Below are 23736 nucleotides of genomic sequence, written 5' to 3' on the forward strand. Positions count from 1 at the left end.
AGGTAGAGATTAGGAGGATCATTATTCAAGGCCAACCCAGGCAGAAAGTTACTGAGATCCTATCTTAACACAGAAGCTCCTTGTGGTAGTGCATATCTGTTATACCAGCTCGTAAGAGGTGTAGGCAGGAGGATCACAGTCCAAGGCTTGCCCCAGACAAAAATCACAAGACCCTATTCAAAAAAGTAACTAAAGACAAAAGCCTGGGTGCATGTTCAAGTAGTAACTGAATGCCTAAGTCTTGAGTTCTGTTGTAGAGCTGACTCCATCTTGATTAGGGAAACATGGTAGGAAATGTTGGGGGGAATAAAGCTGACTCCATCTTGATTATTAGGTCAACCTGATCCCAAAATTCTGTTTCTGTAAATGGTTTATTTGTTATTTGCTCTACCCCCTATGTCAACTTCCTACATCTGTGCCACGCTTGCTTTGTTGCGTGCTCTACCTCCTGCATTAACCTCCTACATGTGTTAACTTATTGTGTGTTTACCCCCTGCATCAAGCTCCTACATCTGTACTACACTTTTACCATTATTATCCCCAATTTGAGGACTGCTCGGGGTCATGGTGGCAGCTCCCAAGTCTGCCCTGTGTCTCAGGCCCATCAGCCAGCTTTTTACTGTCACAGTTCAGCTCCTGAGTCTGTACTGCGTCCCTGGCCAGTCAGTTTGCTTTTTGTTTCCTCAATAAACCCATCTTTTTGTTTGAGACTGTCTCTGAGTTGTGGACTCCTGGAGGGATGGGGAACCCCTTCTCTGGAACCCCGTAACATTTCTTAACCCCGTAGCAAATTCAAACTCAGGTATCTCCACAACAATTTAAAAAATAAAACAAAATAACCAGTAGGAGCATGATTAATATCAGAAACGAAGATAATATGCATATCCTACAGAATTAGGCTTATTTTTCAGTTCTGACTCTGCTTTTGAAGATCATTATTTAACTACTTTGTATCTCCACTTTTTCATATGTAGAATGGGCTTACATACATGCACTTGGTAAGGCTGCTCTAAGACTAAGATTATGTGTGTAAAGAATTTATTATTTTAATTTTAAATAATACATGTTATTACATAATATATACATCTAATTTAATACATAATATATTGTACAATATTATATTGTAATATATAGTATACATGTTTAAATTATACATTTTTAATTAGAAATTTATATAATATATAAATTCTATTGCAACCAATTTTTTTTTTTTTTGGCCAGTCCTGGGCCTTGGACTCAGGGCCTGAGCACTGTCCCTGGCTTCTTCCCGCTCAAGGCTAGCACTCTGCCACTTGAGCCACAGCGCCGCTCCTGGCCGTTTTCTGTATATGTGGTGCTGGGGAATCGAACCTAGGGCCTCGTGTATCCGAGGCAGGCACTTTTGCCACTAGGCTATATCCCCAGCCCCGCAACCAATTTTTTGTCTGGTAAGATTATATTTGTAGTCCTCTGGTCTAACTTTACTGATATTCAAGATAACAATTCATTTAGATATTTGATAATATATTAGAGCAAACATTTTCACTAATTTTTCATCTTGTAATAAAATTTAATTGTATTCCAAATAGTCTGAAGTACATTATTTTGGCCTAGATTTAAAATGTTTTGGTTCTTTTTTTTCTTTTTTTTTTTTTTGGCCAGTCCTGGGCCTTGGACTCAGGGCCTGAGCACTGTCCCTGGCTTCTTCCCGCTCAAGGCTAGCACTCTGCCACTTGAGCCACAGCGCCGCTCCTGGCCGTTTTCTGTATATGTGGTGCTGGGGAATCGAACCTAGGGCCTCGTGTATCCGAGGCAGGCACTCTTGCCACTAGGCTATATCCCCAGCCCCGAAAATGTTTTGGTTCTTGAGAACTTGTTTTCTCTGAAAGTATTTATTATATAATTAAATTCATATATCACTTAAGAATCATCTAACTGGTCAAAATTTTATGTTTCAAATGAATAATCAGAATCATAATAGGTCACATGGTAGGTAACTAGGGCATCTGCTGAAAAATGATCAGCTCATAAATAAGGGTATTTTGATGTAAACTATATTCCTATTCCTCTGATAACATATACCCTAGAATATACCCTAGAAAGTATCTATCATGTTAAGTGTGTTAAATAAATCAACACAGAAAGATGAAAAATGCAAAAAAAAAAAGCTTTTTCCTACTATACCGTAGCTGTTTCCTTACTGCATATACTTGTTCTACTCCCTGTGACACCAGCTCTTGAATCTTCTGTGCTACTTGAGGATGAAGGCGTGAAGGCAAAGCACAATTCTCATCTCTTAGCACAGCTTCCTCTTCCTCAATAGAAGCCACAGGAAAGGGGGTGGGTGATAAAGGGAGACAAGGAGTCTCTAATTCATGATACTGATGAGCTTGCTGTGTAGGTAACTGCACATACCACCTAATAAGAGAAAATATTTAAAATTGCTACAGTTTACTGAAATCACTCAATATTATTACAGAGAGGCAGGAATCACAAGGGGCATTTAGGTTATAGTTCATGAAAAGAAGGAATAGTCGTTGAAAAATTGAATAAAACTTTAAATTCCCCTGGTTTAACCTAAGACTGATTTTATATCCAATTAAATACAAATCTTTGTAAGTCTTCATTTACTTTCATTGGCCATAATGTTGAGGGAGATGCAGAGATGTGAGTATATACGAAAATGGCATTTTAAATTTCATATTAAGTAAACTTTACCTCAAAATAAAGAGCCAACTTTGAAGTCATCATCTTTTGCACTGCATATCTTCCCATTCATCAAATATGTATCCCACATTATACTTCTGTGATGCACCTATCATCTTATTGCTACATTGTAATTTAGAGCCTGTCAAAATTGAGTTTTTAGATTGGGAGTATGGCTCAAGTGACACAACATCTGACTAGCAAGATTAAGGACCTAAATTCAAATCTCAGTATTACAAAGAAAAAAAAAGAAAAGGTAGGGTTGAGCTATTTGGAAGAATCTCCTCAACAAGAGCTTAACATATTACCTCTACATCATCCCTTGCTTCTATTGGCCCAAAGAACAAGAGAATTAAGTAAAATGTAAATTCAGGTCTTTGGGACAGCAGTACAAAAAACAGATCCTAAAAAAATGAATTGATATGTAGGATATTTTTAAAGCACATGCACACACACATATATACATACATACATACATATATATGTAGCATATATATGTGTTATGTATTTTTTTCTTTAAATAGTTATATAAAGGAGTTTGCAACTTAACATGTCAATTTAAGGACATGCATCCTGATCATAGTTACTCTTTCTAGAATACTGTTTTAATTGATGCTTTTATAGAAGCATTTTACAATGGTTAATTAATATCAAATCAAATGATCCTAGTTAAAAATTATATACAATGTTCTCCAAGTTTTAAGGATATAATTATTGATTCAATTTCCTCATACACCTAAACTTTTTTTTATTATTATGAAAGGTTATACAAAGCTGCTGGCACTGGTATAGTTCACGCCTGTAATCTCAGCTACTCAGGAGGCTGAGATCTGAGGATTGCAGTTCCAAGCCAGCCCCATCAGTAAAGTCTATGAAAGCCTTATCTTCAATTAACCACAGAAGAGCTGGAAGGAGAGCTATGGCACAAGTAGTAGAGCATTAGCCTTGAGCAAAAATGTCCAGATAGTCCAGGTGCTGGTGGCTCATGCTTGTAATCCTAGCTACTCAAGAAGCTTAGATCTGAGGATCATGGTTCAAAACCAGTTCAGGCAAGAAAGTCTACGACACTCTTAACCTCTAATTAACCACCAGGAAACCAAAAGTGGAGCAGTGCTCAAAGTGGTAGAGGGCTAGCTTTGAGCAAAAGAGTTCAGGGACAGCACCCAGGCCCTGAGTTCAAACCCTTCAAACAATAATGACAACAACAAAAACAATAAAACATTCAGGGACAGCTCCCAGGCCCTAAGTTCAAGCCCAGGACTGGCATGCACACACAAAAAAAAACATTTACACAAAAGTATTTCCTCTCCATTTAACTTCATTATATCATAAAAATATTCTTCACCTGGGCTGACTATATATAAAGTATAATAAGCAAGAATGTTAATGTTTCTTTCTAATTTAAAACATGAAGCATGACATGGGATTTTATTTAAGGCCAGGATTCATTTCTGGCTACTATAGGAGTCAAAGATAGGTAGGAAAAAAATCATACAAGCAAAAATTAGAAGCAAATTGTGCTCCTAGGTAGCTAAAATAAAATATGAAAGGTATGCAGTATATAGTATATAGTAAGGTATAATTTTAGGCAGATGTTCTGACACTAGGGCAATTCTTTGGCTAAAATTATCTATGATTGTTGGCTAATAGATTCAATAAATTACACAATGGCAAATAAATAGTACTGAGAGATCTACTTTGTAAAAGTATTTCTTTGGGCCAAGACTGGGATTTGAATTCATCAAACTCAGTACCTAATGCTTTCACTCACTGGCTGGTACTCTTTATTTCTTAATGAAATAATTACAAGAATAATTATAACTTCTCTTTAAAAATAATTCTTGCAAAGGAAGATAATTAGAAAATAAAATAGTTGATAAATGTCATACCTAAGAACACCACCAGCATCTACCAAGTTCTTCTTTAACATGTTAAAGGCTTTCTCCTGTTCCATTCTAATTATTTTCTTGTCAATTTTGGGGTCTGTAGATACTCTATATTCAGGAAACTTCTGTACCTTCTTAATGTAAATCCTATACAGAAGATAAAGAAGAAATTGTTTCATATATTATAATATAACTTACTAATCAAGAGTTTACCTTAGCCAGATACAGTAATACATGCATATAATCCAAGCACTCAAGAGGCAAAGGCAGGAAGACTGAGTTTAAGTCTAGCCTGAGCTACACAGTGAGACCCTATTCTAAAAAAAACAAAACAACAACAACCAAAAAAAATTTTTTAGAGAAAAAGAAAGAAAGAAATTAAGATCTAAATATATTGTATTCATGTCCGAAAGGCATAATGCAACCCATTTGAAAAAGAGTTAGAGTCAGATGGCTCATGCCTTTAATCCTAGCTGCTCAGGAGACTGAGATCTGAATATTGCTGTTTGAAGCCAGCCTGGACAGGAAAGTCTATGATACACATCTCCAATTAACCACCAGAATCTGGAAGTGCAGCTGTGGCTCAAGTGGTAGAGCAATACTAGCCTTCACCAAAAAGCTCAGGAACAGTGTCCAGGCCCTCAGTTCAAGCCCTAGGCCTAGCATGTGCGCACACACACACACACACACACACACACACACACACACACACGGGAACAAGAGAGCCAAAAACTTAGAATTCTGTTATATATTTTGCATTGATTAAACAATAAAATAGTATATTTGTTATTTAAAAATAACTTAATGAAAAACAAATAAAATAAAATAAAGTTTACCTGGCTGGACAAGTGGCTTTGTAGAGATGACAAGACCTGTTTTCCTGCTCACTAATCTTTTTTAACTGGAAACCTTTTCTCCTTGGCCCATACTGACACTCCATTACTACAGCTCTACTTCCTGTTGGCCAAAAAATGTTTTTCATATTAATTCAAGTGTCTGTTTGCCTTAGGCAGATTTTTTAAAAAACCTTGGTGTTGGCAATATCAAAGTCTACACTGCTAATTTCACACTAAGGTCACAGGAGAGAAAACATTAGTATGTCTAATTAAAGATGTATAAGCACATAAATTTAAAAGTTTGCGACAAAATTTACCAAATAGGTCATGTATGGTAAGGAAATTATCAAGTATCACACATTTACTGATTGAACCCAGGGCAAGTACTCTACTACTGAGCCTTAGGTACTTCTTTTAACCTCTGAGGTCCAGCTACATTAATGCCCTTATGTGTGTAATAAATCACTCATTAGTTTTGTTAGGGTCTGACTAGTTCTCTAATATATCTCAATGGATTGCTTGAATTTCTGGTGCCATAGTAAACACTAACTCAGTGTCTAGGATACTGTATGCAACACAGCTGATGCTTGGCAACTTTAATGTTAGAATTCTGTATATTAACTTAACTCTTTATAAAGTAACTACCATTACAAGCTACACAAAATGAGAACAGTTTGTCTCTAAGACAAACTAAGAGAAAAGAAAAGAATATTTTGATTGGAAGGGAGGAGCCATAGCATATTTAAGGTAAGAAAACTGCCCTTTCATATTTTATTAAAAAGGTCTATTTGGAATTTCAGTATTTTTTTATTTATAAGCAAAACACATAAGGCATTTGTTCACTGTAATATACAATATAATTTTATAACAAAGTAACTTTTTATATTTACGGTGAATTTTTTTCTTGTTTGTTTTTGCCAGTTCTGGGGCTTGGGCTCAGAGACCTCGTACTGTCCCTGGCTTCTTTTTGCTCAAGGCAGGCACTCTGCCACTTGAGCCACAGCGTCACTTCTGGCCTTTTCTATATATGTGGTGCTGAGGAACTGAACCCAGGGCTTCATGTATAGGAGGCAAGCAATCTTGCCACTAGGCCATATTCCCAGCCCTGTGAGTTTTTTTCTTAAATAGGCATTTTTATCAATTAACATTCAGTTCTCACCTACCAAAATGAAAATGATGATCACAGTTAAATTACATTTTCACAATAAATTATAGCTGCCTTTATTTTATTTATTTTTTTTTTCAGGAGAAAGAGGTTTATTAGTGGGGCCATATCTCCCCTGGGGAGAGGGAGCAATACAGCCTATAACTGCTTTTAAAATTATTCTTGTTAAAAGTACCTGCATTGACAAATGGGATTCCATCGTATGGGACATACTGGGATTTCCACATCAGGCGGGTGGCAGGCTTGGCTGGGCTTGGAGACTGGCGGGTCCCCCAAACACTCTGTGTTTGCTGCTTGTGAAATGTTAGGATACTTTCTAATTCAGTCTCACTTACACAGTAGCCACGATATGAATCTCCAATTTTCTGTATGTAGTAGAAATTAAAAAATAAAATTATCAGCAAATATGCTTCATTGCAAAATAAACTGAATGAAACTATCATTGAAGATGAAAGACTTAGCGGCTTTTGTAAGAGAATGTCATTCATTTCCTTAGATCACTGGTCTATACAACCAATCGATCTCATCTGAATCCAACTAGTATCATCAAATAGATGAGGGACTATAATGACAAATTCACTACCACACTATGTCATAATCTTATGTGAGAGAAATAATTTATAAAATAACTTCTTCCAGATATTTAAAATTCTATTCCTAGGGCTGGGAATGTGGCGTAATGGTAGAGTACTTGCTTAGCATGCACGAAGCCCTGGGTTCGATTCCTCAGTACCAAATAAACAGAAAAAGCCAGAAGTGGCACTGTGGACTCAAGTAGTAAAGTACTAGCCTCAAGCAAAAGAAGCTCAGGGACAGTGCCCAGGCCCTGAATTAAAGCCCCTGGACTGGCAAACTGATAATAAACAAAATAAAATTCTATTCCTAGATCAAATGAAGATCAGAATAAAACTAGACACAAGCACTGGTTTATATGGGGCTTCTAAAAACTGAGGTTGATAGGATTCCATAAGTCTATTTGTAACCCCTGTGATTTCAAATATGACTGTGATTGTTAACCTCCTATAAAAAATGTTGCAGAAGAATTTTCTCATTATATTAATATTCTTTTTACAAAGATCCTTTCCTGACAGAAATCCCTGTCTGGCCTTAAGGAAAAAAAGTTGTTTGCTTTCACCTTATAGAAATTGAGGTTTGAAATCAATCTGCCCAGGATGTGTATCTCCAGTTAACCACCAAAAAGCCAGAAGTAAAGCTGTAGCTGAAATGGTAGAGCATGAGCCTTGAGCAAAAATGCTCAGTGTCCAGGACCTGAGTTCAAGCCACAGCATTGGCACACAGAAAGAAATAAAAGCCTCATCAACCAGAACAATATCTTTAGGAAACTACTGAAAAAATAACTTTATGCTAAGTAAAATAATGAGTGAAAAATCTAACGTACACATGCATAAAACGTGTATGTATGTATGTACATATAAAACATGTATCACTTAGAAAAGCAAGAAGAGCAAGGTTCAGGGGCTCAAGCCTATAATCCTAGCTACTCAAGAGGTAGAGACTGGGAATTGATATTCAGAACCAGCCTATAAGATTCCATCTCAACTAAAGGCTAGATGAAATAGCACATTCCTCTCATTCTTAGCTACAGGGACAGCACAATGGCTAGGTGTTACAGTGTGTACCTGCCATCCCAGAAACATGGGGCAACACAAAGAGGAATACTGCAGACGAAGCCAGTCTGTACATTAAGCAAGACCCTAACTCTAAAATATCCAAAGCAAAAGGGGGCTGCTGGTTGGCGGCAAGAGTGTCAATGAAGCATGTCATCCTCCATTCAAACCCAAGTATCAAGAAAAAAGAGAAAGCAAATGTCATAAGAAATGAAACAAATGACATGACATTGTAAGATATTGTTAAAAATGTTATCAAAATATTAAAATTGAGGAAATGCTTTCCTTTCCCACAAATTAAGATGTTTAAAATAATAAAACATTTTAATAAATACTCACTACCATTTATGATTTATATACAGAGGAGGTATGGCCCTTTCTTCAAAAAATCTGTTGTCAAGTATGGAAGCAGGTGTGTATGACCACAGCACTCAGAAGACTGAGGCAGGAAAATTACAAGATCCAGGCCAGCCTGGGCTATGTATAAGGAAATACTGCCTCAAAAGATCAAAATAAGACAAAGAAAAAAAAGGTCTGATTGGTAAATAATAACGAATAACTCAGGCTAGTAAATTTACATGATCAGGCTAGTAATTTACATGATAATAGCAATAATAAATAGCAAAAGGATTTAAATAGACAAGTAAAAGCTAAGATAATCATTAGATAATGTGCAGAAAAGATATGTATGACTTACACTGGGATTTGAAGGATTCCAATGGTCAGAAGAAGAATAATTAACATGTACATGACAGAAACAAAAATAAATGAAGGCAGAGCCAAAGAAAGACTCTGGAATAGTTGTAAAAAGTAGAAAGACAGGGGCTGGGGATATGGCCTAGTGGCAAGAGTGCTTGCCTCATATACATGAGGCCCTGGGTTCAATTCCCCAGCACCATATATACAGAAAATGGCCAGAAGTGGCGCTGTGGCTCAAGTGGCAGACTGCTAGCCTTGAGCAAGAAGAAGCCAGGGACAGTGCTCGGGCCCTGAGTCCAAGCCCCAGGACTGGCCAAAAAAAAAGTAGAAAGACAAAGTGAACAAGGATGAAAGATGAGTGAGAAAAGAAGAGTAAAATAAAACAAGATAACAGAATAAAATAAAACCAGATAACAGAATATGTTGAAAGCTAGCTAAGAAATGTAGAAAGTATAACACGGAACTTATTGGTGAGAAAAGACAATGAAAGCAATATTTAAAGATGAGTTTAAGGATGAATAAAAATAAATATGTCAGGGATTACTGTAACTGAGTATAAAGTAAGAAAGGTTTGTAGAACTAGTTATACTTTAAAGTGACAGTTTTGGGATCAGGTATAGCCAGTTAAATGCATTGAGATAAGGATTTTACTATTATTATTATTATCAGGGCCTGGGCACTATCCTTAAGCTCTTTTTGCTCAAAGCTAGTGCTCTGCCACTTTGAGCCACAGCTCCACTTGTGAATTTTGAGTGGTTAATTGGAGCAAAGAGTCTCCTGGACTTTTCTGCCCAAGCTGTCTTTGAACTGCAATCCTCAGATCTCAGTCTCTTGAGAAGCATTTTTAACTCACCTCACAGCTTCTAAGACGGCAGGCCCATATAGGTGTATTAGAAGAAAGTGGCTGGAGAGGAGCCAGCAAAGGTTCTTCAAACATTCTGGGATAGGGAGAAATATATAGAGATATACAATTATACACACATACACGTGCACATACACATACCCAGAGCATTCAACTATCAGAGATAGTATGTTGTCATCAACAAAATAGCTACAAGTAACTTATTGTCATTTTTTTAATCACTGGCACTTTATTAACTACTAAATCACAGATCTAAGTTTGTTCTTCCAGGTATATGTAGTATCCCCAAGTTTAAGTATTTTTCTATATCTCCTGAAATGTACTTAGTATGTGTCTCATTATATATTTTACATTTATCAAAAAATGAGGGCTGGAAATATGGCCAGGTGTTAGAGTACTTGCCTTGCACACATAAAACCCTGAGTTCAATTCCTCAGCACCACATATATAGAAAAAGCCAGAAGTGGCACTGTGGCTCAAGTAGAGTGGTAGCCTTGAGCAAAAAGAAGCCAGGGACAATGCTCAGACCCTGAGTTCAAGCCCCAGGACTGGCAAAAAAAAAAAAAAAAAAGAGCTAACAGGGCTGGAATATAGCTTAGAGGTAGAGTACTTGCCTAGCATGAAGCCCTGGAGGGTTCAATTCCACAGTACTACATAAACAGAAAAGGCTGGAAGTGGTGCTGTGGTGCAAGTAATAATAATAATCATAATAAATAGCACATAGCTAGTAGAGTGCTAGCCTTGAACAAAAGAAGCTCAGGGACAATACTCAGGCCCTGGGTTCAAGCCCCAGGACAGGCAAAAAGGAAGAGAGAGAGAGAGAGAGAGAGAGAGAGAGAATGATAGTTGTGCATGTGTATGTGTGTGTGAGTCTGTCCCGGGGCTTGGGCGCTGTTCCTGAGCTTTTTTTTACTAACACTCTACAATCTGAGCCACAACTCCACTTCTGAGTTGTTGTTGGAGATAAAAGTCTTAAGGATTTTCTTGACAAGTCTGGCTTTGAACCTTGATCCTCAGACCCCAGCTTCCTCAGTAGCTAGGACTATAGGCAAGAGCCACCAGTGGCTCTGCTGATAAGTGCTTTATGCTTCCTGAATTTCCAATCTTTAGTCAGTCAGCTTCAGATGTAACCATTTTAGAAAAGATTTCCATGGTGATGCAAAGGATGAACTCACCTGGTCATCGACTTTTTGGGCAATGTGAGGGATGCTTGTGGATGAAGAATGTAACTACTGGTATTGTCTGCAAGATCATCTACTCTTACAGTTGGTAAGTTATCACTGGGTTTCTCTTCAGAGACATCTTAATAAGAAGAAAGAACCATGCAACATCAGAATCTTAAATAGCACCATTAGAATGTATCTATCTAGAGCTTATATATTTGTAATAGAAAAAAAAACTGCTCTGAAGTTAAAGAAAATAAAATTTAAAATATTTTATTGAGTTTATCTCCAATAAATTTGTTTACTTCTAAATTGTAATACTGACTACTAAAGTTTTGTAATTAACTTTTTGGAACTTATTTTGTAGAGGTAGGATAAAAAAGTGGTAGAAATAATTGTTATATTAAAGAGTTTCAAGACATAATAGGAAACTAAATTTTTGTCTACAAATGTTTTACTATTTACTATGTATTGTTTATTTACATTGTTTTACTATTTTTAACTTAGATTAACAAAAACAATAAAGCATAAATATATCTATCTACATAGACTATTAGAAAGAGCAACAAAACAGAATAGCTATAATGATAGAAAGGAGATTTAATTATATAAGAAAGAAAGGGGAGGGCTTGGGAATAGGGCTTAGTGGCAAGAGTGCCTGCCTCATATACATGAAGCCCTGGATTCAATTCCCCAGCACCACATATACAGAAAATGGCCAGAAGTGGCGCTGTGGCTCAAGTGGCATTGAGCAAAAAGAAGCCAGGGACAGTGCTCAGGCCCTGAGTCCAAGCCCCAGGACTGGCAATAAAAAGAAAGAAAGGGGAGCAAAAGTAAGAGAACTAATGAACATTATCAAGTAGCTAAAGAAAGAATATGTGAAAAGAAATAGAAAGCGTGATTCGCCTTTCTGAATTTGAAGGAACAAAGAGGAAAAAAATAAAATGATAAAAGTGATCGTTGAAAAAAAGTCATATTCTAGCAAAAGTATCAATAAAATGAAAACGTAAAAAAACTTGTCCTTGCACTATATTCTTGTTATCATTTTTGTTATTATTACTATTATTGTAATTAAGAAGAATTTATTTTATGCTCACTGGTCATTTGGGAGGAAGCAGGGGTCAACCAGCTTCATAGAATTCCAAAATGAAATTGACAGCTAACCTAGACAGGAGTTGAAAAATGAACTTGAAATTTATTTAGGCTAAGAAACCTTTTCGAATTTTTCAGTTAACAATCCTTCCTAAGGACATTCATTTTACCACTGATTTTTATAAAATGATTTACCTAGGATATCACTCCATTCTTTAAAAATATTCTTAGCTCCTCTATATCACATTATGACTCACCCTGGGGACCATTCACATCAACAAGCTGCTCTTGAGGTATAATCACATGGGTCATTCCTGTTTGAATAGATGGAATTACACGAAGCACCTGTCCATTTTCTGATGGGCTGGCAACAATCATCTTGTAAGCATTAAGAAACAAAGGCACACATCATTCTGATGTAACAGAATTATGAACTAAAATTTTAAAACTCACATCTACATTTATGATGCATATTACTTCCCCCAATTTATAAACAAAACATTGAGGCACTTGACAATCTTTTTTTAAGGTCTCACAACTGATGAATGATGAAGCTAGGATTCAAAACAGGCTATTTGACCCTATAGCCTATGGCCTTAAGCACCTACAGTTTTAATCATTATAGTCCATACATGAACTTTAAAAAGGCTGTCCTTGAACTTAATACAGCTACATTTTGCATAATGTATATTGTCCACACATTTGACCTATTTGTGTGACAATAATTTGTCCCCTATTTTTAGTCATTTTCATTAGTTTAAAAATGGTAACTTGTAGCTGGGTGCCAGTGGCTCACACATGAAATCCTAGCTACTCAGGAAGCTGAGATCTAAGGATCACCAGTTGAAGCTAGCCTGTCCATGAGATTCTTATCTCTAATAAAACACTCAGACAAAACTGTGTGGAGCTATGGCTCAAGTGGTAGAGTGCTAGCCTTGAACACAAAAAGGCTCAGGGACTGCATCCAAGCCCTGAATTCAAGCCCCAGGATGGGGGGGATGGGGAGAAGGTTATTTGTGGGGGCTGGAAATATGGCCTAGTTGCAAGAGTGCTCGCCTCATATACATGAAGCCCTAGGTTTGATTCCTCAGCACCACATATATAGAAAAGGCCAGAAGTGACACTGTGTCTCAAGTTGGTAGAGTGTTAGCCTTGAGCAAAAAGAAGCCAGGGACAGTGCTCAGGCCCTGAGATCAAGCCCCAGGACTGGCAAGGTTATTTGTAGAGCCTGGGGATGTAGTTTACTTTGACAGTATTTCTCTTGTATGTACAAGGCCTTGGGTTAGGTCCCCAGTAAAACACACACACACACACACACACACACACACACACACACACACACACAATCACCATATTAGATGTCTAATTAAATATATATTTTTTATATCTGTGTTATATTCCTGTCTTTGTCCTTAAAGAATACTAGAGTGCCCCAGGACTCTAAAAACAAAGAGAAAAACTTACTATAATCTTTTTCAGCTTGAAAACTGAATCCACTATCTCACATTTAGGGAAATATGAACTTAATAGTCACTTGAAGATAATGAAAAATATTTAGGGCTATCATTTGAAAAAATAACTAATAGTAGTATTTGTAAAAAAGTTTTTTCTATTTGTATAAACTTTACCTATTACCTAACATACTGATCTCCTACTGACTCAGTCTTCTTATTATTCTACTCAAAGTCGGCTGTCTTTCCAATACAAATAACTCTTTAATCATTCGAACCAGTATTACCAGACCTGCTTTTTGAACTGATTTCTAATGCTTGAAAGAATGCATTCCAAATTTTAAAAGGGCCATTTTAAAAATAAAAATTTATATTTGGAAAAAAAGGGAAAAATAAACCTTCAACAAGGAAAAATGCTGAAATAGAATTTACCCAACAGAAATAACCCAAGTGACTATATCTCAAATAAGAGTGGGAATTTTCTCCTTCTCCTAACGTTTTTCAAGTTTCTTAAGATAAAAGTATGTTGCCATAGTCAGGCACTGGTGGCTCATGCCTGTAATCCTACCTACTCAGAAGGCTGAGATCTGAGGATCACAGTTCAAAGCCAGCCCAGAGAAGAAGCCCAAGAGACTCTTATCTCCAATTAATCACAGAAAAAAACAGAAGAGCTGTGGCTCAAGTGGTACAGTGCTAGCGTTGAACAAAAGGAATTCAGGGACAGTGGCCAGGTCCAGAGTTCAAGTCCCAGTACTGGCAAAAAAAAAAAAAAATCTTGCCACAATCTTATCTTTTCAAGCACAAAGAAACAATTATCAATTCTGATGAAAGTAACTTCTTACTATGCAGCAAGATTTAGGATTATTCCTTACCTGATTTAATCATCACCACATACATAAGGGAACTGTTACAGAGCCTATAAAAGTCATGCCAAGTTACACGGAATAATTTAATACTGTGAGCTAAAATTTAAACTCAAGAAATCTGACTCCTCTTAACCACTTCTTTGTACTGCCTCCTAATATCCAGTATTACTTAACCTAAAAATAAAAGGCAAAACTAAAACAGACACACACATACACTTTCTGGATCTGAGAGGCAAGGGTTAATATTGGTTTTATTTTGTTTTTGAGACAAGGTCACTCTGCATAACAAACTGGCCTGAAAAATACCCATAATCAACAGTTTAAATTAGCACTCTTTTCTGTTTCACCTTGTCATATTGTTATTCTCACAGGACATACATCTCTATCTACCTATTAAGATCATGAAAGGGGGCCGGGACCTGGTCATCTCACACCTGTAATCCTAGCTACTCAGGAGGCTGAGGTCTAAGGATCACTGTTCGAAGAGTCCCTACACAGGAGAGCCTGTGAGACTCTCCTCTCCAAGTAACCACCAGAAAAACCAGAAGTGGAGCTGTGCCTCAAAGTTGGTGGAGTGCTGCTATCCTTGAGCAAAAAAGCTCAGGGACAGTGCCCAGGCCCCGAGTTCAAGCCCCACAACCCAAATATTAAAAAAAAAAAAACCGGGCTGGGGATATAGCCTAGTGGCAAGAGTGCCTGCCTCGGATACACGAGGCCCTAGGTTCGATTCCCCAGCACCACATATACAGAAAATGGCCAGAAGTGGCGCTGTGGCTCAAGTGGCGGAGTGCTAGCCTTGAGCGGGAAGAAGCCAGGGACAGTGCTCAGGCCCTGAGTCCAAGGCCCAGGACTGGCCAAAAAAAAAAAAAAAAAAAAAAAAAATCACAAAAGGTTTACCTAATTTCCAGTATATCAATGTTATCGCCATTGTTTTCTTTTTAATAGACATTACTAGCTGATAAATTAATAACCTTGAGTTGAATCAAATGTATATTAATATAACCAAATATATATTAAAATATGTAAGTTATGTGTAAATATTGTCACGTTAGCACTACAGATTTTTATTACATTTCCAATTTATCTCAAAGAACCAGTGTGCGTAGACATAAGTAGCTAAGAAGGATTAATCTGAAGTACTATTTGTAATCCTAAAAGGAAATCTTTTAAAATCATTAGTGAGCAGTATTTTCAACACAATATAGGTCAATAGTTTCAAGAGAGTAAGTTCTACTAGTAAGACTAACACATTTTGCTAAATAGCATAATAAGGGTCATATATAAAAATATGCCCACCATTTGTGTATTAGAATCCTCCAATGATTGAAGTTCATATTGAATAGGTTGTCCATTTTGGTCCACTAGATGGAATTGCTCAGCAGTCTGAGCAATTGTCTGAGTCAGGGGTCCTGGTATCGTCTGTGATGTGAGTGAATCATTTGCTTCAGGAGTAGTAATAGGCACAACTGTAGGTGAATCATTTTGTTCAAAGGAAGGATCCTCAGATTCCATACAGGTTAGATGCTTTTGAAAAAGAAAAAAAATCAGTCTCTTTATATACTTTTTTCATAAAATAGGATGTATACAATAAAACAGGAACATATTTATTTTCTAATCAATTATTCATTTTATTTCCACAAGAGTTGCCAATTCATAGAAAGTATATATATTTTTTCAATGCTAGAAATTGAACCCAGGGTCTTGTGCATGCCAGGCAAACACACTACCACTAAGCTACATCCCAGCCTATACAAAGCATTTGTTAGATGAAATTATTGAAGTGGGAGTAGGAGCAGTAATGAAGTTTGAACTCAGGGTCTCAAACTTGTCAAGCTGTTGATATAGTGCTGGGCCACACCTATGGCTCTGTTTTTCACTGGTTATTTTTTTAGGGTAGGGTCTTTCTAGCTTCCCTTCCAGGCATGAGTCTAAGGCTGGATAGGCTTAAATTTAGGTTTCCTGAGGTATCTGGGATTATAGACACACACCTACATTCAGCTTTCTCTTAGTGATGAGTCTAATATACTTTTTATGCTTAGGCTGGCCTGACCCCATAATGTTAATCTCAGCCTCCTGGTTTGGGATGACTGGTGCTGTCCAGATATGAGTTGATTGGGAATCTTGAGAACTATACTGCCAGGCTTAAACTGTGCTCTTCCAATTCTCAGTTTCCCAAGTAGCAAAGATCATATATCTGAGCCACTACTGCCAGGCTGAAATTATTGATTTTGATTTCATACTTTATCATCTCAAATTTATTAAGATAAAATTGTATATCAAGCCGGGTGCCACTGGCTCACTCCAATAATCCTAGTTACTCAAGAGACTGAGACCTGAGGATCTCAGTTCACAGCCAGCTGAGGCTGGAAAATCTGTGAAACTTATCTCTAATTAACCACCAGAAGACCAGAAGCAGCACTGTGGCTCAAGTGGGAGAGCGCTAGCCTTGAGCTGAAGAGCTCAGGGACAGTGCCTGCCCATCAGGTGCAGAGTTCAAGCCCTAAGACTGACCAAAAATAAATTTAAAAAAATGCATAACATGTATCCTGGGCTGGGAATATGGCCCAGTGGTAAAATGCTCGCCTCGTATATATGAAACCCTGGATTTGATTCCTCAGCATCACATATATAGAAAAAAGCTGGAAGTGGCGCTGTGGGTCAAGTGGTAGAGTGCTAGCCTTGAGCAAAAAGAAGCCAGAGACAGTGCTCAGGCCCTGAGTTCAAGCCCCAGGACTGGCAAAAACAAAACAAAACAAAATGTACCCTGAAATGATTGAATATATTTCAACATACAGATTTTCTTTGCATATAAATTTTAATGGATATAAGTATTGCTTTAAAGATATTATAAAATTATATATATATGAAAGAACACATAGTTAAATTCTGAAATTCTTTTCATTTTCTTGTGCCAGCAATGGGACTTGAACTCAGAGCCTATGTGCTGTCCCTTAGCTTTTTTGCTCAAGGCTCATTACCATGTGAGTGACAGTTCCACTTTGGCCTTTTTGGAGGACAATTGGAGATAAGAGTCTCATGAAATTTTCTACCTGGTCTGGCTTTGACCACAAGGTTCAGATCCCAGAATCCTAAGTAGTTTGTATTGCAGGCATAAACCATTGGCACCCCACCTTTTTTTTTTAAACAAAATTCTTTTGTTTTAATTATTTATTTATATATATATTTTTTGGGCCAGTCCTGGGCCTTGGACTCAGGGCCTGAGCACTGTCCCTGGCTTCTTTTTGCTCAAGGCTAGCACTCTACCACCTGAGCCACAGCGCCCCTTCTGGCCGTTTTCCATATATGTGGTGCTGGGGAATCAAACTGAGAGCTTCATGTGTAGGAGGCAAGCACTCTTTGCCACTAGGCCATATTCCCAGTCCCATTTTGTTTTAATTTTTTGAGACAGGTTCTCAAGATAGCCCTGTCTGCCCTTGTACTCAGGATCTTCCTACCTCAGGCTCCAGAGTGCTTGAGAACATAGACACATGCCACCATACCCAAAATTATCAAAATTCTTGAATCATGGAATAACTAGTCTTCAAATATGAAAAAAGGTAAAATATAAAAATATATAAAATAAAATAAATATAAACAATTTAAAGAGAAAAATATGAACAAATAAAATATAAAGAAACTTCCACTAAAGGCAATATGGCAGATTAGTTACTACAGAAAATGGAAGTTGACCTAAAACCAAAATTTTATTTGGTGGCTGGGCTCTCAGATAGGATATACAAAATGGAAGATTACTAACCCACTTCCATGTCCCCATCCAAAAAAAAAAAGAGCAAACACTAAGAGAATTCATTAGTAAGAATTAAATACTTAGAAATAAATTTCAACATGGAAGTGAAATATTTGTATACTTGTAAATAAAAAGACCTAACAGCTGGGTGCTAGTGGCTCACATCGGTAATCCTACCTACTCTGGAGGCTGAAATCTGAGAATTGAGGTTCACAGTGTGAGATTCTTATCTCCAATTAATCACCAGAGAACTGGAAGTTGTACTTAAAGTAGTAGAGTGCTAGCCTTGAAAAACAGGAACAATGCTCAGGCCCTGAGTTCAAGGCTTAGAATCAACCCTCCTCCTCCAAAAAAACATAAATTAATTAAAGAAGACCTAAATAAATGAGAAGACACACTGTGCTCATATACTGTAAGATAGTATTTCACAGTGACAACACCAAGATATACATTCATTGCAATCTCTTATCATAATCCCATGGCCTTCTGTATAATAGAAAAGCCAGTTCATATGGAATTTCAATGAACTCAGAATAACCAAATGATCCAAATAAGGTAGAGAACGCATACTTCCATATTTCAAAACTCACTATAAAGCTACAGTAGGGCTGGAAATATGGCTTAGTGGTAGAGTGCTTGCTTAGCACGCATGAAGCCCTGGGTTCTATTTCTCAGTACCACATAAACAGAAAAAGCCGGAAGTGGTACTGTGGCTCAAGTGGTAGAGTGCTAACCTTGAGCAAAAAAAAAAAAAAAGCTCAAGGACAGTACCCAGATGATGAGTTCAAGCCGCAGAACTGGCAAAAAAAAAAAAAAAAAGCTACAGTAATCACGAGTAGAAAGTTGGGGGTATACCTAGTAATAGAAGGCTTGCAGTAGAGGGTCCAATCTCCAGTACTAAAAAAGAGGATAAATACATCAATTGATTTGTTATCTATTCAATGGAATATTATTTAGTTATAAAAAGAAATAAAGTATTGATATATGCATGGATATATACATGGATGACTCAAAAATATGCTAATTCATAGATGCTTGACACAAAGGCCACATATCATTCACATAAAATATTTAGAATAAGTAAATCCATATACAGAAAAAACAGTTGGAAAATGTCAAATTTCAGGGGAGTGGAAATGTCTGCATGTAGATACAGTAATAGCAGTTTTACAAGATTTTGAAAAGAAGAGCACAAATAAGTATTTGAGGAATAAAAGTGACTACAAAAGATATAACAAAGATATCATGGGAAATTTTCTAGAAAATATTCTCTATAAAAATAAGTCATGGGGCTGGGGATATGGCCTAGTGGCAAGAGAGCTTGCCTCATATACATGAGGCCCTGGGTTCGATTCCCCAGCACCACATATACAGAAAACGGCCAGAAGTGACGCTGTGGCTCAAGTGGCAGAGTGCTAGCCTTGAGCAAAAGGAAGCCAGGGACAGTGCTCAGGCCCTGAGTCCAAGCCCTAGGACTGGCCAAAATAAATAAATAAATAAATAAAATAAGTCATGGGCTGGGAATGTGGCTTAGCAGTAGAGTGCTTGCTTAGCATGCATGAAGTCCTGGGTTCAAGTCCTCAGCACCACATAAATGGAAAAAGCTGGAAGTGGCACTGTGGCTCAAGAGAGAGAGTGCTATCCTTAAGCAAAAAGAAGCCAGGGACAGTGCTCAGGCCCTGAGTTCAAGCCCCAGGACTTGCAAAAAAAAAAAAAGTGCCATACTGTCTGAATCATTCATATGTGTGTGTGTGTGTATACATACAAAAAAGTTGAATAAAATCTTCCACAAAATAACAAGCGTAGACACTAGAAAAATTTACACTATATAAGCTTTTATAGTATAAAGAGGGTTTAATACCTACTGATAGTATGAGAATAGCATATCTAGACACAAAAAAGAAAACGTACAGCTAACTTTATTATATTAGCCCTATTTTTGAGTTTTTGTACCAGATCCTCTGCAGCCCTGCTGAGCAGGGAAGAAACTGAATTAACCAATACTAGAGATAGTACTCTTGTGAAATCACCTTTTTTATAAAACCAGTTCAAATACCAAGCTGCTCAGCCAACCACCTTCTTTATTAGACTATCATCCTCTGGAACACTTACTTTCCAGACCTTATGACCATAGGGCCAGGACCTGGTCAGTATACCCAAAGGCCAAATAAATGGTTCAGACTAACCATTCCTAAACATACGTAAGGAGCGTTGTCCATTCTTTCTTTTAAAACCCACAATAAAGTTTCTTTCCCCTATGTTTGCTACCAACCTTGGTGTTGTTTTGTGTGGGTCTTTGTGGTATATAGCATGACCCTTCTTCTCGAGAACTGTGAGTAAAAACTAATTTTGCAGTGGCAATCTTCTCTGCATCTGTTGCCTTCACCATACCTGAATAGAAATAAAAATCTGTCTTAAAACAGTCAGAAACATAAATTAAAAAATTCTAAACAAAAAGTGAGCAAAACCTAGCACTGTATAATAAAAAATGCTATGTTACATTAAAACTACAATGTACCATTATTTTATGGGCAACAAAGAAAGAAAAACAATGAAGAACAATGATACCTGCTTTCTTATTATTTAGTTTTATTCGATACTTTTTACTGCATGAAACTTATGCACATATAAACAGAAAATCATAAAATACATCTATTAACTTATCACTTCATTTTCAGAATCTGCTTTCTTGGAATCACCTTCACTCAGTCACTAGTGTCCATTTTTTTCTCAAAAACTTCCCCTGTCTTTAAAAGGAAAAAAAAGCCCATAGGTTATGGTGGGGGTGGTGTTACATAAAAACTCAGATCTTAACATTCAACAAGAAATGTACTAACTACCTTACATATGTAACTGTAACATCTCTGTATATCACCTTGACAATAAAATTAAATGAAATAAAGAAAAATTCTAATTAGCACAGCCATGGATAGATGTTATAAAATATGGCTGAAATCCACCTACTTTCATCCAAAACTCTTTCCCAGGGCCATAAGATTTCAATGGATAGAAGAGTGTTACCCCACTGTTTCTCGGCTGGAAACATTTGCTCTCTAAATTTGGAGCAACAGGTGTGGTAGTTCATACCTATAATCCCAGCACTAAGGAAGCACACATATGAGGATCCAAGTTTGAGGCTAACCTGACTTTCCTAGCAAGTTCAAACTATGTAACAAGATTATGTCTTTAAAAATCAAGGGCTGCAACAATGAAATCCTCCTTACTGAGATGGACACAGAGGCACACCCTTATTCCTAGCTACTTGGGAGCCTGAGATGAGCAGATTACAATTTGAGGGCAGCACATGAAAAAGTTTATGAGATCCTTATTGAGAAGGTAGCTTGGAATAGTGTCACCATTTCTATCATCCCACCTTTGTGAGAAACTGAGATCACTGTTTTTTAATTTTGGTACCCTGTCTTTTACATATGTTTATCTGATTTGGGGAAGGGAAGGGGAATAACAAAATGGTGAGACAAAAGGACTAAGGGCGAACCAATCCAACAGCGATACTCACAAGACACTTAGTTGGAAATGAACCTAACAACTTGGTGGGAAGGAGGATTGGGGGAAGGGAAAGTGGGAGAAAACAAGAGAGTGGGTAAAAATGTTTGACATAAATTTACTCATTACCTTACTTATGTAATTATAATCCCTCTGTATATCACCTTTATTTAAATTAACTTTTTAAAAAAAGAAACTGAGATCATGGTTCCAAAAAAAAGCATTTGTGAGATTCCATCTTAACCAAAAAAACAAAACAAAACAAACTTGGGCATAGAGGCATATGCTTGTCATCTCAGCTTGTAGTAAGTATAAAACATAAGGATCCTTTTCCTGGAGTGTGCCTGGACAAAAAGCAAGGCCCTATCTCAAAAATAACAGTATAGGGGCTGGGAGTATGGCCTAGTGGCAAGAGTGCTTGCCTCCCCAAAGAAACATGGACTCTATGGTCTCCCTTATTGGGAATAATTAGCACAGGTTTAGGCAAGTCACAGCAGAGGATCACAAGAGCCCAATATCTATACCCTTATGATCACATAAGATCATGCTAAGTGAAATGAACACCATTTTATGGAAATGATTGTTATATCAGAGTTGTAACTACTTTCAACATCCCATGTGTATCTGTAGTTTCTACTATTGATGATATTCTTGTATCACCTTCTTGTGAATGTATCTACACTATCTCTGTAATCTTATGTGAGTGTATTGGAAACCGTGTATACTGGTATTAGAATTAGGAAATTGAAAGGGAATACCAAACTTGAGAGAAAAAGGGTAAAATAAGAGAAACAATAACACAAGCAATACTTGCAAAACTGTTTGGTGTAAGTGAACTGAACACCTCAGGCGGGGAAAGGGGGAGGGGGAGGGGGTATGAGGGACAGGGAACAAACAGTACAAGAAATGTATCCAATGCCTAACGTATGAAACTGTAACCTCCCTGTACATCAGTTTTATAATAAAAACTTTAATAAAAAAAAAAAAAGAGTGCTTGCCTCCTACACATGAAGCTCTCGGTTCAATTCCCCAGCACCACATATATGGAAAACGGCCAGAGGGGGCGCTGTGGCTCAAGTGGCAGAGTGCTAGCCTTGAGCAAGAAGAGGCCAGGGACAGTGCTCAGGCCCTGAGTCCAAGGTCCAGGACTGGCCAAAAAAAAAAAAAGGTCCATATAAAAAAAAACAAAAAACAAAAAAACAAAAAACAGTATAGCTGGGCTCCTAGTGGCTCACATTGTAATCTTAGCTAATCAGGAGTCTGAGATCTGAGGAGTGCAGTTCAAAGCCAGCCCTGGCAGAAAACTCTGTGATTCTTATTTCCAATAAACTACTCAAAACAAACAAACAAACAAACAAACAAAAAACTTTTCCTGTGGGAGCCGCCGGGTCGAGAGGAGCGTGGCCCTCTCCTCTCCCCACTAAAGGAACAGCTCAAAGGTAGAGCCATAAGTTAATCAGTGAGTATCTTCAGAAAAATAAAATTGTCCAGCCAGGTATGGATGGTTCACGCCTATAATCCTAGCTACTCAGGAGACTGAGATCTGAGGATTGGTTCAAAGCCAGCCAGGGCAGGAAAGTCTGTGAGACTCTTATCTCCAATTAACTATCAGAAAACTGGAAATGATGCTGTGGCTGAAAGTGGTAGAGTACTAGTCTTGAGCTGAAGAGCTAAGGGACAGGGCCCAGGCCGAGTTCAAGCCACATGACAGACAAAAAAAAAAAAAATTGTTCAGAGATAGACACTTCTAGAAAAACTTCTTAAGATTAGAGGGGCAGTTATCAAATTCCAAAGAGAGTCCCTTGTGCCAGCTCTTCAAAAGTAACTAAAACTGATCGTTTAAAAAGAAATGATTCCTAAGCATGGTTACTTGAAGCTCATGTCCATGCTGATCTATCTCCTAAATGGATAAAAACTTGCACCCTAGCCTTTCTATCACCATCTATATAGCTACAGAAAAGGAAAGAAAAAAAAAATCCCAGATGTTTTTCCCTATATATGGACATTTATAACCTCTTAAAAAACAAGAGGGGAACTGGGAATGTGTCTTAGTGGTAGAGTGCTTGCCTAGCATGCATGAAGCCCTGGATTCGATTCCTCACCACCACATACATAGGAAAAAAAAAAAAAGCCAGAAGTGGCACTGTGGCT

The 23736-nt window shown here is 37.4% G+C and overlaps 1 protein-coding gene across 7 annotated transcripts in view; it reads right to left on the minus strand.

The window, feature by feature from the left end:
* Positions 1 to 23736, minus strand: part of Carf (calcium responsive transcription factor) — a 75214-nt gene that overhangs the window by 42102 nt on the left and 9376 nt on the right. For 4 of the 7 annotated variants that reach the window (XR_007210731.1, XR_007210732.1, XM_048344931.1 and 1 more), the window contains exons 3-11: positions 20354 to 20472; positions 15630 to 15857; positions 12274 to 12394; positions 10937 to 11063; positions 9753 to 9837; positions 6748 to 6937; positions 5408 to 5528; positions 4575 to 4718; positions 2164 to 2397 (exon numbers count right to left, since the gene is read on the minus strand). Coding sequence is in view for 5 of the 7 variants with exons in the window: in XM_048344931.1 (XP_048200888.1) it covers positions 2164 to 2397; positions 4575 to 4718; positions 5408 to 5528; positions 6748 to 6937; positions 9753 to 9837; positions 10937 to 11063; positions 12274 to 12394; positions 15630 to 15857; positions 20354 to 20470 (1367 nt within the window). In the remaining 2 variants the exon portion in view is untranslated. Of the gene's footprint in view, positions 1 to 2163; positions 2398 to 4574; positions 4719 to 5407; positions 5529 to 6747; positions 6938 to 9752; positions 9838 to 10936; positions 11064 to 12021; positions 12089 to 12273; positions 12400 to 15629; positions 15858 to 18936; positions 18979 to 20353; positions 20475 to 23736 lie in introns of those variants that run through there. The other 3 variants (XM_048344933.1, XM_048344934.1, XM_048344935.1) reach the window with 3 other exon arrangements.

This window comes from Perognathus longimembris, chromosome 4 (assembly GCF_023159225.1).
Source record: "Perognathus longimembris pacificus isolate PPM17 chromosome 4, ASM2315922v1, whole genome shotgun sequence".
Taxonomy (NCBI): domain Eukaryota; kingdom Metazoa; phylum Chordata; class Mammalia; order Rodentia; family Heteromyidae; genus Perognathus; species Perognathus longimembris.